The sequence below is a fragment of the Chelonia mydas genome, chromosome 3 (genome assembly GCF_015237465.2).
Source record: "Chelonia mydas isolate rCheMyd1 chromosome 3, rCheMyd1.pri.v2, whole genome shotgun sequence".
NCBI lineage: Eukaryota > Metazoa > Chordata > Testudines > Cheloniidae > Chelonia > Chelonia mydas.
In genome coordinates this window covers 171,481,579-171,496,685 of record NC_057851.1, presented here as the reverse complement: position 1 = coordinate 171,496,685, position 15,107 = coordinate 171,481,579, and the positions used below count along the sequence as shown (strand labels likewise).

The 15,107-nt window shown below is 44.2% G+C and overlaps 1 protein-coding gene across 6 annotated transcripts in view; it reads right to left on the bottom strand.

Annotated features, from left to right (window-relative positions):
• Positions 1-2,455: 2,455 nt before the first annotated feature.
• Positions 2,456-15,107, bottom strand: part of TTC7A (tetratricopeptide repeat domain 7A) — a 260,649-nt gene continuing 247,997 nt past the window's right edge. For all 6 annotated transcript variants that reach the window (XM_037895864.2, XM_043543797.1, XM_037895866.1 and 3 more), the window contains one exon: positions 2,456-7,744. In XM_037895864.2, the coding sequence (XP_037751792.1) occupies positions 7,523-7,744 (222 nt within the window). In that variant the 3' untranslated portion in view covers positions 2,456-7,522. The remainder of the gene's footprint in view (positions 7,745-15,107) is intronic.

The following is a 15,107-nucleotide window of genomic DNA, read 5'->3' as shown; positions in this document are numbered from 1 at the left end:
TCTGGGGGTGTGAGACTTTTTTAGAAGGTAAATCACTGAAAACACAAATTTAGCACAGGCACATAAGTACAACTACTTTGTTTCATTAAACCTATGTATTTATTAACTTTATACATTTTTTTTAACAATTACTGTAATATACAAAGTTTTTAAGTTTTCAAGTTTTTAAGCTAATTGTAGTGTAATTTTTGATAAGAGGCGAGAGAACATATTTTGAGAACTCCAGACTGTCAGCCGGCTGAGCGGGGACAAGTGTAGTGTATTAAATTGCTCCCTGTAGGAATATGCTACTTACTTACGGCTGCCAGTCCTGATGCTCTGAGCAGCATGGTAAGGGGATGGGGAACAGGGGTGGTTGGATAGGTGTGGGAGTCCCAGGGGGCCTGTCAGGGGTTGGGGGTGTGGATAGGGGTTGGGGCAGTCAGGGGACAGGGAGATGGGGGGGTTTTGGGGGGGGGAGGATAGGGGTGGGGGGGTCAGGAGACAAGCAGGGGGGTTGGATGGGTGGAGGGTTCTGAGGGGGGCAGTCAGGGGGCAAGGGATCCCAGGAGGGGATGGTCAGGGGACAAGGAGCAAGGGGAGGGTTGGATGGGTCAGGGGTTCTGAGGGGGGCAGTCAGGGGGCAGGAAGTGAGCCGGCTGTTTCCCTACCCCTGTGTAGTGTATTACTGTGTACTACTTAGGGCTGCCAGTCCTGGTGCTCCGTAAGTAGCACATTCTTATGGGGAGAAATTTAATACACTGCACCCAGCGGACAGACCCCCAGACCGGCGGCAGGCTGAGCCGCTCAGCCTGCCACCAGTCTGGAGTTCCGTCCGCCGGCTCCCGCCAGCCAGGGTCCCGGCCGCCGGCCCGGCTCAGCCCGCTGCCGGCCGGAGGTTCCGTTCACCCAGGCAGGCAGCGGGCTGAGCGGGGGCAGCGGCCGGGACCCCAGCTGGCAGCAGCGTGCCAGTAAAAATTGGCCCGCGTGCTGCCGGTTGCCGACCCCTGCTTTATACAGAAGGTGATTACAGGACAAAATCATGGGTTTATGATGTTTGCTGAATCCAATAGGTCTTGCTCATCTGTCATCAGCAGTGTCATTGAAGGGGGGCCATAACAAAATTTGTAAACAATGTTTTCAATCAAACAAAACTGGATTTTACTCACCTAGATTATGGATGGTAGATTGTAGGGCATTTCTCAATGAAATAATCCATTGTTCAATCCTCTCTAGTGACTTTTGCTGTACTGTACAATGGTTAGCAAAACATCTAAGCACATGCTTAACTTTAAGCACTGGATCAGGGGCTTAGAAATCTGCTGGGACCAAGAGCTCAGTGGGCTTCACAGAGGCTCAACAGTCATTTTTGTTGCTTTGTAAATGGACAGGGCAGATCTGTCTGGAGGATTTAATTTTAATAATGAATAAAGAAGGCCTAAAATGTTTGTTTAAAAAACAAGGGCTTTTGTGTGCTTTTTTTTCTAAATCGGAAATTCAGCTATTGCCTATCCTGGAAGGTGCCGTGAAGAAGCAGAGAAATAGCAGGAATAGGATATCACAAGTCTAACAAAATGAAAACTGATTGATGTGCGAATTTGAATTAAGAGCTCAGAAAGCTCCCAATACACTTACATCATCCAAAAAGTCTTCCACCAAAAATGGGAAGACTTGACATTCCTGATATATGTCCGTGGCAAAAGCAAACGGGTGGGTGGGAGGGAGATGGGACTAACCATCGCCCTTCTCCTTTTATAGATCACAACCAGAAAAGGGGCCACTTCCTTTGCAAACCCCTTTTAAGGTCAGACTTTACATTTACCTGCTGTGCTGCCATATGTAGCTCCCACAGCTCAGCAGCCATAGAGCTTCATTCTGGTTGAGCTCGACCCTACACACGAGAGGAGCCTCTGCTTGATGCCTCTCAAAGCTGAACTGAAGGGCCAGCTTTTTACAGAATAATGTGTTAATCTTACGGGCTGATTTCAATATGTAAATGTCAGTCCTCTGGAAGCTGAACGAAGATCGATTTAACTGGATAGAACTAGAGGTGTGACTGTGCAGACCCAAAAGCTGATTAACAACATTATCGACCAAAATGAGTCAAACCCACAACAGTGATTCCTAAGGAAGAGTTTACATGTTTACGTTTCCCCTCTTTTGTATTGAGAGCAGCACAAGAAAAGCATGATGCCCATTTAAGTAGCAATAAAACCAAACAGCTGAGGACACATTATTCCACCCCCGTGCTCAGTTCCTTTAGGGAAGCGTTTGTCCCTGTTCTACTCGTAGACATACGACAGCAGTTCATGGGGAAAGCTATGTACACGCTAAAATGCGTTTTGAAACTGGTAACTCATTCGGCACATGAGGTGCCAGTTAATATAAGACTATTGGGTTTATAGTTCTTGAAATATTTGTGGCTTGAATATGTTAAAAACATTTAAAGCAGCAGGAAATGACTGTGTACAAGGAGTTCTTTTTCCACAGGATCTATTTATTCATCTGGTGAACGCATCTTGTAATTTAACAATCATTTTCACATTAAGTGAAAAAATATTCCAAGAACCCGACATTAACAGAATTTTCACGTTTACAGTGACGCACTCAAAAGTTAGGAAGTGACAAAGTTAAGGGTGAATGTACAACCTTAACATTGCCTCCTTTTGTGTGCAAATTACAAGCCAGTCTTGAATTGCATCATCACATACCAATTTGCAAATAACACAATATACCAGAGGGTCTTTCCAATAACTTTAGATACAATGTAGCACATGCCTCTTCACTAGGGGAGCATTTTGGTGGAGAAAGCAGCAGGTACGTGAGAAAGAAAATCTCGATTTCTAGGCAGCTCCCATCACTAAAAAAAAAAAAATGACCAGGACTGTCCGAAAATAGGGCTTTATAAAGGAAACCACCTGAACCACAGCAGTCACTGCTGTTCCCATTCTACTACCCAGTTAGAGGATTTTCAAGTAAAAACCCCATAGAACTGTTCTCTATTTGGATTTATTAGTTATTATCAAGAAAAGACAAATAGTGCTTCTGAAATATTGCAATAATCAGTGTTCTGAGTTGCTGTTACCAACAGAAACAGAATGGGATTCTTGTACCATGCAGGGTACGGATGCCCTGCTGCTGGAGCTCTCTGTAGTCTCCGACAGTTGACATCAGCTGAGGATCTGCCGCCTGGTGTCCTCATTTGTACATAGTGCCTCAGTGGAGCTATGAAAATTTACATCAGCTCTGGATGAGGCTCCTGGTCTCTTTCTGCGTAGAAGAGCTCAGAGAAGGAATTCTGGTGTAATGAAATAAAGCTCCCCCTCCCCCCCCACCTTTTTTTTTTTTTACAAGAATCTAACTGCCAGCTAAGGGAAATATAAATACTTTTATTTTACTGCTCAACACACACATAGAAAAAAGGATCTAAACATTTTCCTTCGTGTTGGACACACCCAGGTTACTCAAGGTAAAATAAAGTTGAAGTGGTAGGACTGGAGCTTGGATATAGATTAATTCCTACGGAATCCATACTTCTAAAAACCCCAGTCTACCGTAGAGGAGATTTTTCAAAAGACAGTGGTGGGTGAAAAAAATGCTCCCCACTGAAGTCAATAACAGAGCTCCCATTGACTTCAGTGGAGTCAAGATTTCATACTAACTCACATTAGCAATACAGATTGCAACTGTTCAGATAAGCTAGGGGCTAAAATTTCAAGTTCTATGGGCCAAAATTACTCGTCCTCTGCACCCTGATATTCCCACTGACTTTCATATAGGTACAAGTGTTGCTCAACTTGCTCAGGTGAGTAGTCTCATTGGCTTCAACAGGACTACTCAAATGAGTAAAATGAGCAACAAGGTTAGGCTTGCAAGCAGGTAGGAGTTAATTTATATTTTCTATATATGGAAAGATCAATGAAGTATGTACTTAAAAATACAAAGACCAGAGGTGGCATGTTAGCCAGGAAAGATTTTTAAGCAGCACTAATGACAGCACTATAAACAGAAGATTAAGTAGATGGTTGCCCACAGCCCTATAATAATAATTACCCTCTCTACACAAAGGGCAGAAAGTTCTCAGGTCCTAAAGTGCCCAGCAGATCCTGAGGGGTACGACGCCCACTGAAATCAGTGGGAGTTATGGGTGCTTAGTATCTTTCCTAAAGTGCTTAGCAAGTCTCAGGTTTGGGCCTAAATTCATTACATACACAGGTTTAGTTCATGAATTAGGCAATATTCATGAACTAGAACTACTACTGCAGGGGGATTTTATGCATGTAATTCCCATTGACATTAATGGGAATATCTCAGGGCTTGGCTACACTTACATTTTATAGTGCTCTAACTTGCTGGCTCGGGGGGGGGGGTGGTGAAAAAATCATCCCCCTGAGCGTAGGAAGTCAGAGCGCTTCAAAGCGCTAGTGGAAACCGGCTCTGAGCCGAGCTCCCAGCGCTTGGAGCTAATCCCCTCGTGGAGGTGGCTTACCAGGAGCGCTGGGACAGCTCTCTCTCTCCCAGCGCTCGCGCAGGACCACACTCGCACTTCAAAGTGCTGCCGCGGGAGTGCTTTGAAGTGTCTTGTGTAGCCAGGCCCTTACTACACAGCAAGTGGAGCAGAGACCTTTTGGTACAATTGTTGCTGGCAGTTGACTTGCATTAACATATACAGCATACTTCCTAGTAGTAGATTGGGCTTACTGGACTCGCTGACATGTACACGGCCTTTCATACAGTTTCACCTACCTCAAGCAGCCTGAACTCTGTGAGAACGCTAATATTCCCAAACATGAAGCTCTAGCTCACTGAAGGCAATCATTTTTTTTAATAACTATGATACAAGCAAGTAATGCAGACAATGGTGCAGGTGGGGATGGGTAAAAATATGGAAATCTGTGCTCCTCATTTTATATTAGGGAAGGCCCCCCCCCATCCTCTCACCAGCTCACTAACAGGATGAGAGTCATATGCCACTTCTTACAGCAGTCGCGGTGGAATTACAGGAGTCAGAGAGTCATTAGTAGCTGCTTGAAATGATTTCCCTTTGTATCTGAATTGCTGCCGCAGTGCTTCATAGACTGAAGTACAGCAAGAAAACGTGGATGATGGAACGCACCGATTCCTTTTTCTGGCCCATACAAAGGGCTTGCTCCCACTGAGGTGAGTGGGAATTGGGCCAAATCCTCAGCTGGTGTAAATCAGCATAGCCCTGTGGAAGTCAATGAATGACAACCTGTGTTTATTTACTGTAGCTGAGGATCTGGACCTGGGTATATGAGGGCAGAATTGGGTTCAAAGTACCTAGATAACACCTTACTGATGGAACAACAACCTTTACCCCCAGCCAACCTGTTGAGCAGGTTGGCTTTATTTATAGCCTCCTGTAGGAAGACAGGTTCAACTCCATCTGCTCCTGCAACTCATTGCATTCTACTGTTTTAAAGCCTTCACACTCCACTTCCTCCGCTGATGGTGTCACTGCAAACATGCAAAGTTGCTGGGAAACGTAGCATATCCCTGGAAGCCAGTCTCCGGCCTGACAAGTCTCATCTAAGTCACTCATACCTCTTTGCGATCACACAATGACTTCTCAAGCTGAAGACCTTTTCCATGGACATACCGGTTTCACTGCATGTGTTTAGGTGAATGGACAATAATCTGGATTGTCACACCAACATGATAAAAATCAGTTTAAGAGCTCAGTAAAATGCTGATAAAGAAAAATCATTGAAATCTAACTCCTCCTTGGCACTGAAGCCTTGAAGAGTACCCTAGAAGGAAAAAGAGCACAGGGGGCAAGGGGGGGAGAGAACCCCAGTCCTGTTCCACATCAGCAGCGTGTCCTGTATTTACTGTAAAAGGGAGATACCAGAATTAACAATTCAAGTAGTCTTTAAATTTCTGAATCATTGCAAACAAATTCAGACAGCAAGTCAACTGAAGAACCTTGAGGGTCTTTACAAATAAACTCTCTATATTTATATAGCATGAAGATATTATTTCTGGAGTAAACTAGTCAAATAAATGGTGGAGCTATAGTATAAAGAATACTTCAGTGCAAAACCATTTAAAAATACTTGGAAATAATGGACCAGATTATCAACTATGAACAGCCAAAGCGCACATGATACACGACAGGATGTGTGTTTGTGTTTCATTGTGTCATGTTAGAGCAGACTCAGGGCTGCACTAACTTGCTGCAATGGCCATACAGGGCTGAAAACACAGCCAAAGGTCAGTTTAGCATAGGGGTATGTCAGCCACACACACTTTCCCTATTGTACCAGCGGAAGGGAGGATGGCTCTATACCACCAGAAGATCACTCTGATACTCTCTGGCCAGGCAAGACAGCGTCAGGGCCAGATTACAGTGGTGATGAGGCACAAAGTGGTCCTAATATACTGAAGGATCTGGCCCAGTATTACTGATGACAATTTCTTTTGAAGCCATGGCTGATCAAAAACTGCAGTGAAAATAAAGGTAATGTGTATATATACACATACTGCTTCCAACAATTAAACATGTTTATCATCTATGCAGTCACTATGTTTTATAGATGAGTAGGAAAAAGCTCTGTCAAGAACAATAGTAAAAGTAAAGCACAGGCTACAAATATAATACATTGCCTGAAATCAACAATACGCTTCCTATAAAAGCTGCTGGAGTATGTAATTACTAAGAATGATGCTCAGACAGTTTACACTAGCTGGCCTGATGAAGTGCCTTGCAATAAATACTTAATTTGAAAGAAAATAATATTTTTAATACTAGTCAAAATTTGAACCGATCAGGTCTTTGGCTTTTCCACTTCCGTGGTTCACGCCACCACAGCAGCCCATTGAAAAGTGTCTTTTAAATTAGATCAGTCCAGTCAAAAGCTACTGTAAGTATTGACTGTGTGTGCAGTATGGCACTGCAGGGTGAAGACAAGAATTAACAGGTCTTTCAAAAGATTTTTGTAAAAAGTGTATTTAAGAGAGACATCTATTATTTCGCCATCATTCCTCACCTACTAATGTGTCTGTGTGCACATATATATCTGGCCAAATTTGGCTCTGGTGTAAGTTGGGCAACTTCACTTACTTTAACAGAGTTGCACATGCTTACCCTAGGTTTGAATTTACCTCATGGTTGTTTTTAAATGAAGTCTTTGTCAAGAAAAGTTGAAAGGTGCACAAAATTTGTTTTCAACACAAGTGCTTCTTACAGCTCCACTCTAGCAGCATCTACACTACAGTCAGTTTAGGCATCTAGGGCCCGAGCCATCTCCTGCTGAAATCAACAGGAGTCTTTCCACTGACTTCAACAGGAGTCAGAGCAGACATCTAGGAAGCCAGAAGAAATTGTCCTCTCTATGCCCTGTCACTGGTTCTAAGGTTGGGTTTTTCCTCAGTTAAACACATAGATCAGAGTCCCATTCTGGAATTATTTCACCAATCATCAAGTTACAGTTGTATTTTTCTGTCTAACCCAGAGTTTCTTCTGTGTATATTTCTTGACATCCACCCAGCGGAGGGCTGTGCTGAGCTGAAAGGAAGAGCTTTATAGTTCTCTCGGTATGACAGTGAAGGGGACAACAGGACTACTGGATTCAAGGTCCAGAGCTGTTAGGAAGCATTCCACAGCAGCTTCGTTTTTTCCTTGAGCTTGCAATACTTCTCCTAGGCTGTTCCAGGCTTGGTGATTGGTGCTCTGTATCTGGACTGCATCTCTCAGAACCTTCTGAGCCAGGCTTCTCCGCCCGAGCCTGCTCAGTATGGGGCCCTGCAAATAAACAGCAAGCTTGTATTAGTGCATAGCAGTACTAACATAGCGTGCTCCACAATGGGACAATACATGGTGTGCCCAAGGCGCTCACGCTCTAAACAGACAGGAGCATAAATCAGCTGTGATATTCCTCAGCCTGTGAGAGGAGAGAGGATCTTCAGCACAAAATGATTCTTGAAGAAGAGGAGTTGCTCATTACTAAGTTATACACTGATTTGGTTGTGGATGGATTTAACAAAGGTTGTAAAGCCTTTGATCCTGCAGGAAAATATCTGGGAGACCAATTACCCAGAGAGCACAGGCCTAAATTAACACTTGTATGTTTAGTAATGCAGACATGCAGCTGCCTCCCAAGCACACCTTCATGACCTGGGGATGTTTTGCAGCACCTTGCCTTAGTTTCCCTTCTTCAGGGCTCCTCAGAAATTCCACACACATGCTTCTTTCTCTCTGTTCAAACACCCCTCCTTAGTATGGTTACCAACTTTCTAGTCACATAAAACTGAACACCCTAGCCCTGCCCCTTCCCTGAGGCCCCACCCCTACCCCGAGGCCCTGCCCCCACTCACTACATTTCCCCTCCCTTGGTGGTTTGCTCTCCCACACCCTCAGTCACTTTCACTGGGCTGGGCAGGGGGTTGGAGTGCGGGAGGGGGTAAGGGCTCTAACTGGGGGGTGCGGGCTCCGGGGTGGGGCCAGAAATTAGGGGTTCAGAGTGTGGGATGGGGCTCCAGGATGGGGCAGGGAGTTGGGGCATGGAGGGGTGCGAGCTCTGGCTGGGGGTGCAGGCTCTGGGGTGGGTCTGGGGATGAAGGGTTGGGGTGTAGGAGGGGGCTCAAGGCTCGGGGTGGTTCGAGGGATTTGGAGTGTGGGAGGGGGCTGTAGGTTGAGGCAGGGGGTTGGGGAACAGGAGGGGGTGAGGACTCTGGGGTGGGGCTGGGGATGAGGGGTTCAGGGTGTGGGAGGGGGCTCTGGGCTGGGGTGCCTGGTGAGGGCTCTGGGCTGGGGGTGCAGGTTCTGGGGTAGGGCCAGGGATGAGAGGTTTGGGGTTCAGGAGGGGACTCCAGGTTTGGGGGGGCTCAAGGCTGTGGATTGGGGCTCAGGGTTGGGGTGTGGGCTTACCTCAGGTGACTCCCAGTCAGAGTGGGGGGGGGGGGCGGGGGAGGCAGGCTGCCTGCTTGTCCTGGCACCGCGCTGTATGCACCCCGGAAGCAGCCAGCAGGTCCGGGTCCTAGGCGGGGGGGCCAGGAGGCTCCATGCAGCCCCCCCCAGGCACCGCTCCTCCCCCCTGCAGCTCCCATTGGCTGGGAACCAGCCAATGGGAGTGCGCAGCCGGTGCTCAGGGTGGGGGCAGAGCACGGAGCCCCATGGCCCCCCCACCTAGGAGCCAGCCAGGACAGGTAGGGACTAGCCTGCCTTAGCGCCACAGCACCACCGACCAGACTTTTAATGGCCCAGTTGCTGGTGCTGACTGGAGCTGCCAGGGTCCCTTTTCGACTGGGTGTTCCAGTCAAAAATCAGACACTGATCACCCTACTCCTTAAGGTCTGGGTTTCTTAACATCAAAGTTCAGAGCAAAACTGAAAGTCCCAAATAAAGTTGACATAGTTCAACTGTATTCCCTGCTTTTAGTAGGACACTCCCAGTCTTGTGTAGCTGGAGGATTCTTTACTTCTCCCCTGGAGTCTGAACCTGGCAGCTCTTCCCAGACGTTTGTCCTGCCTGGCACTCCCAACCCTTCCTAGGTGGAGATATGCTCAGGCCCAAACTCTTCTCCTGCTCAAGGGTATCTTGCAGGGCATCCTGCTCACTGCAGCTCTTCTGAAGTCTCTGCCAGAGCTTCTGCCTCTTGTTTCCTATTCCCTCTGGCTCTTTCTAGAGACCAGGTGCCTTTTAATAGGTCACATGGTGAGGCTTGTTAACGAGGGCCAAGTGGGCTGGACCAGTACCCTCTCAAAGGGCCCAGTCCGAGCTGTGACAATCAAAAATTTGGAAGAGCCTCACTCTCAAGATCAGGTTTGCAGAGCATTTGAATTCACATTTCTATGTTCTCTATCATTTGTTAAAAATGTGCTGTCTTTGTCATTAATTCAATCAGTTTGTAAGGGTATTCATATCTGAACAGGTAAGAGGCGTCAACCCAAGTGATAGAATTCAGTGTTACAATGGAGTGAATAATCACAGGAAATGTGTTGCGGTATTTCGCCCACTGTGAACACCATGTGCCTCACTTTGGAAATCATCTTGCAAGAAAGTACTTCATTTCAAATACACTTATAAAGATATATAGAAAGAGTGATGTGTCAGTATGTTCGATGATTATTTGACTTCTGTTGTTTCCTATGATTGTTTTGTGTAGCTGCAGTCATAAATTTAACTAGAAGCTTTAGTAACCTTTGATTGGCTTAGCTGTCTCTAGCTAAGATAAAAAGATGTGCAATATTTTGAAATCCTTGTGGTCACAGCCTAAAACATTTCTTTGATGAACGACGGGGGATTCTTCTGCAAATAGCAAATATTTTTCTTTGTCTTCTTGTGTTTACTTTATACAGGTAGCCAGCAGGTGCACAATCCGTCACCATGACTAAGTCCTGTATAGCAGCGGTAACCCGTTACCAATAACTACAGAAAAATATTACCATGCAAGAGAAAGGAGCAAAGATGCCACATGCTTTTAAGCAAACAAAGGAATCCTCAACAAAGGTTTCCTTGGTCAAAAGAAGAGCACACATTATTTTGATCTGAAAATCCATTCATAACTATTTCATACAAAACCTGAACTTTCAAAGCCCAAAAGCACTTACTCTCTCTAGCGCTTTCTCCCTCTGTGTTTACAAAACAGCGCCTGAAAGTAATTAAAAGTCAATGGGCCAAATTCTGCTCTACATCTGTGCTTATATCTTTTCCCTTCAATGGCAGTTGTATATGTCTACTCAAGGCAGTTTTTGGTCCATTGTGGGTAGCTGATTGGAAACAGAATCAAGCGTCTATGACCAGACTCTATGTAACTTGTGCATCTAAATCTCCCATCAGACCAATTTCACAGATGTGGAAATTGAGATACAGAGCAGGCAAGTGACCTGTCCAAGGTCACACAGCAAGTCTATTGCAGAGCTAGGAATAGAATATAGACATCCCAGATCAAAATCCCATGCCTTAACCAGAAAACCATCCTTTTTCCTAGGGAGCACACGTACTGCTCAGGAATCCCATGACTATTAAAATTGATCTCAGGATCCTTGTGGTCAAGGATTTAAAGAACCACCTTCAAATTGGCACTAACGGACATCCATGTTGGTAGTCTCAGCAGAAATGCTGAAGAAGTAATGGGCCTTACAGACTGAGCTATCTTCTAGAGATGGTTACTTCAGAGCTAGCATGAGGCACACTGATGGGAAACCCTGTGCTGCTGACTACCTGTTTTGGGCCTGTTGTGTGAACTGGGAGGTCAATCTTTAGGACCATCAGTCTCCATGAACATTAAAACAAACCTCACCTAATAAAAATAACAACAAACTGTGCAGCACCGTTTCCTCATGTCAGTCTCAAGTGAATGATGCCTTTTGTAGTTAAGGATCATCTGTTGGATTGACTCCAGGTATCCAAAGCTCTTTGTCATATCCTTGCACACCATTTTCTGTTCTGCCTGCATGACAACTGGTATACTTGAGTCTGAGGCACTCCTTCTAGTTTACTTCTCCCTGCAAATATTTTGGGACATTACATCCGAAGGAGGCTGTCTACCAATGCTGGGCATTGCAGTATACTGTACTAGCACAGGGTGAATCCCAGAACACGTGTAGCCTTTAGTCAGAAATGTAATGTTACAAATAAAGATTTGGCTGATTGTAAGTAAAATAATCATTTAAAAAGTTACCCATTTAGTTCATCAGAACAATCTACAGGGTTTACAGAGGGCTGATCCAATGAGCTTTGAAGTCAGTGGAAAGACTCCCATTGACTTCAACAGGTCTTGTTGGATCAGTGAGAAACTGTGAAATGGTTTTGGGGAATGTTGCTACCATCAACATTTCTGAGCCTCGACTGGAGGCTGACTTGCTGAAACATGACAGTATGGAGAACTCATTATAAGTGATTGTTAATGCTATTTGTTCTAGTCTTCTGCAATCCTAACTTTAAAAAAATAAAAGTACTTTAATGTTTACTATTCAAAGAACAAATTGAATACTAGTTCTGTGTAGTGAGGCTGAACGGAAGAGCTACTTTGAGTCTCCATGCAAGCCTCAAACAGTTTTTGTGAACTACAGACCACAGAATCCCAGAATCCTGTGAAGTAACACACACCACTGAACACTTGGTTTCTCTGAGGTATTTGTTCTTGGGAGCTGCTCCTCACTAGTGAATTCCATATTTCTCCCTGGAGTCTGGCTAGCTGTAAACAATGCATGCATGTTGTTGCTATGTAGAGTCCATCTGGAATCTGCCTACAATGCAAAGAAAATAATATATTCATAGAGCCACCCACTGATGGGCAATTTACATTTTTAGCTGAAAGGTTTTTTAGATTTTCTAATGAAAGTTCCGTTCCTTAGTTTCCATAGAAACACATCTGCTTGATGTGTGTGCATAATTTCATAAAATCAGAGATCTAAGGAAGATTAACAATTAGTATAAATAAGAGAAGACAACTGATTAAGGGTTTCATCTTCCTACTACAAGCAAAAGGAGGGGCTGTATTATTGTTGTCCTTTATCCCCCGTGCTTTTCCCCCTCCCCCCCATATCAATGCAGAAATCAATGCCTGGCACAGCTTTTCTTTTCTAGTTCAACAGCAGGATTCTTTTGGCTATCAAGAGGGCTCTTAGGAGCTACCTCCTTCCCCATTTATTTAGGTTATACAGATGGTTAGTATATTTTAGCACTAGAGACACTGAAATATTGTCCATTGATTTCAATGGGCTTTTAAGGCCCTAATCCCACTCCCATATACATTAAGAGCAAAACTCCCATAAGCTTCAACAGTGCAGGGTCAGGCCCCACAGGCTGGTTTTTAAATTAATATATATATTGTAATGTTAAGTAAAAAAAAAAACCCCAAAAAACCCACTGACCTGCGAACTATGTTAAATAAAGAGGCTGCTTTCCTATGCTAATTGTTTTGCTCTAACTATTAAAGCTTAGGTATTGATCTACCTAATGTGGTCTGAAGATAGCTAAGACAAATTCATTTAATTTTTCCTCCTCTATTTTTTTTTGGTTGAAGCTAAATGTTAATGCTTGTGAATCTAGACAGATAGCATTGAAATGATGTCCTTTCTCTCTATCCACCACTGCAAGATTTATAGGAACACTGTCGTCTTTTTTTATTTTAAACTTCCTTGTAGAGAGAAGTGGTAGCCAAGTGATGCTGGTGTAACTTATCAGTGCACGCAGATACAGTCAGTGCAGATGCTGAGTTTGGCATTATGATTTAAGGGGACTTACGCCTGTAACCAGATTCATAGAAGGTGATCTGTAAAGAAAAAGAAACACTGGGCTTGTGGGTGGAATTTTCAAAATTGCCCAGGGTCCAGATTCTCAAAGGTATTTAGAATGTTAGGTGCCTAAATACCTTTGAGGAGCTGGGCCTAAGTGACCTAGGGCTCAACTACATGGAAAATGGAATCCAAATAACTGTATCAGTTGTCATCCATGCCTTTAGTTATTTCAGTGCTGTCCATGTATTTTGAAATAGGAGTGCCCTATTTCAAAGCAGTTATTTCAGTTTCCATCTCCATGTAGCCATTAGGACTGGAGCACAAGTCCCGTTGAGAATCAGCAGGATTTGTGCTTCTTAAGTCATTTATGCTGTTTTGAAATTCCCTTTTGTGCCTTTTTTTACTTCTTTATGATGCATGGAGAAGGCTCCTAAAAGGGATTTTGTTTGAAGTTTTTTGTATTAGAAATTCAGATTCTCTCTTCCTTTCTCCTTCTGGGAGATGTTATGGATAACTGAAAAGCCAGTAACATATAACAGTAGAGATAACAACCAACTGACTGAGACGGGAAGTTATTTCTAGTTAGAAAGTTAAAACACTCTTTTTGCTAACATCTGCTTAATTCAAATGTCTTATAAACAACCGGGAGAAAAGCTCTCTTTGTTATAGCCTCAACATCCTCCTCCCCTTCCAGAAAGGGCTGAGAAAGCTCCCAATCAATTTCTTGGGGATCTCAAAGCAAAAATAAGCAATAGAAGACCAAGCTAAAAACCCGTTGTTTTGGAAAAAAACCTTTCAGGTCATCTTTATACATCATAAAGAAGCATGGGGACACATCCACTTTTATCCTTTGCAGGGCACCTTTAATAATAATAATGTGTCCAGATGTCTTTACACAAGAATCAATGTCCTTATTTCCTCTCCCAAAAGAGGAGAGCAGGGATTTCACCCATTACAGTAAGAAGAACGGGGTGAAATGCCATTCCCAAGTCAAAACATCAATTTTCTTTGGAAGTCAGACACGCTGAGTGTGCCCTTGCTCTCAGTGAGGTCAATGAGAGTGCTCAGCATCGAGCAGGATCTGGCGCTATTTCAGAAAAGTGCCCATTGAAAGCGGGTTGGGCTTATTCAGCAGCATCCTGCACAATGCCTCTGAAACACATTTGAAACCTTGTGGTTATATTCTCATGTAACACAAAGTCTGCATTGCTACTGGGCAACATACCTTTGTGTAATTATTTAACCATCAAAACAAGCTGTAAGCAGAATCTGATGCATAGATCAGGATATGACAAAGAGCCTTTTCGTAAAATGGCAAAGATGAAACCTTGGAATCACAGGACAAAAGATTTGCAATTAGATGATTTCTGCTGCTGTTTCTCTTTGATAATTGCCCTCCATCCAGGAATAGATCTTGATCTATCTCTTTCAAAGCAGTTGGGATTTTTGAGCTGTGGGGAGTAGTTATGGTATCACCTCACCCCACGATGGTCTGCCACCTGTCAGTTATTTAATCTTGCATTCTGTTTATTCAGTGAGGGTTGTGTGACATGGTAGGTCTAGATCCTTTGAAGGCTTTTACAAAAAATCCATGAACCATAAAACATAAAGAGCCCTGCTGGAATAATCTGTGGGTATCTGCCAGATGCGACGACGAGCTAGATTCACTAAGGAACTTAGGTATTGCAGTGCTGGGCATCACCAGGCCAACATTTAGGTGCAGAGAAAATCACTAGGGTTCACAAAGCTTGAATTAGGCTCTGAGGTTCCTTCCACAATGAATGGGGAGAAATAGGTGCCCTAGAATGGGATTCATAAAGGCCAGCACACTAGGAGGCTCCCTACCTAAGCTAGTCAATGAGAGATGCCAAGGCAAGGGCATTCTGTCCTAAGCCCCACATCTCTTTCAGAGAGTTTGGCAC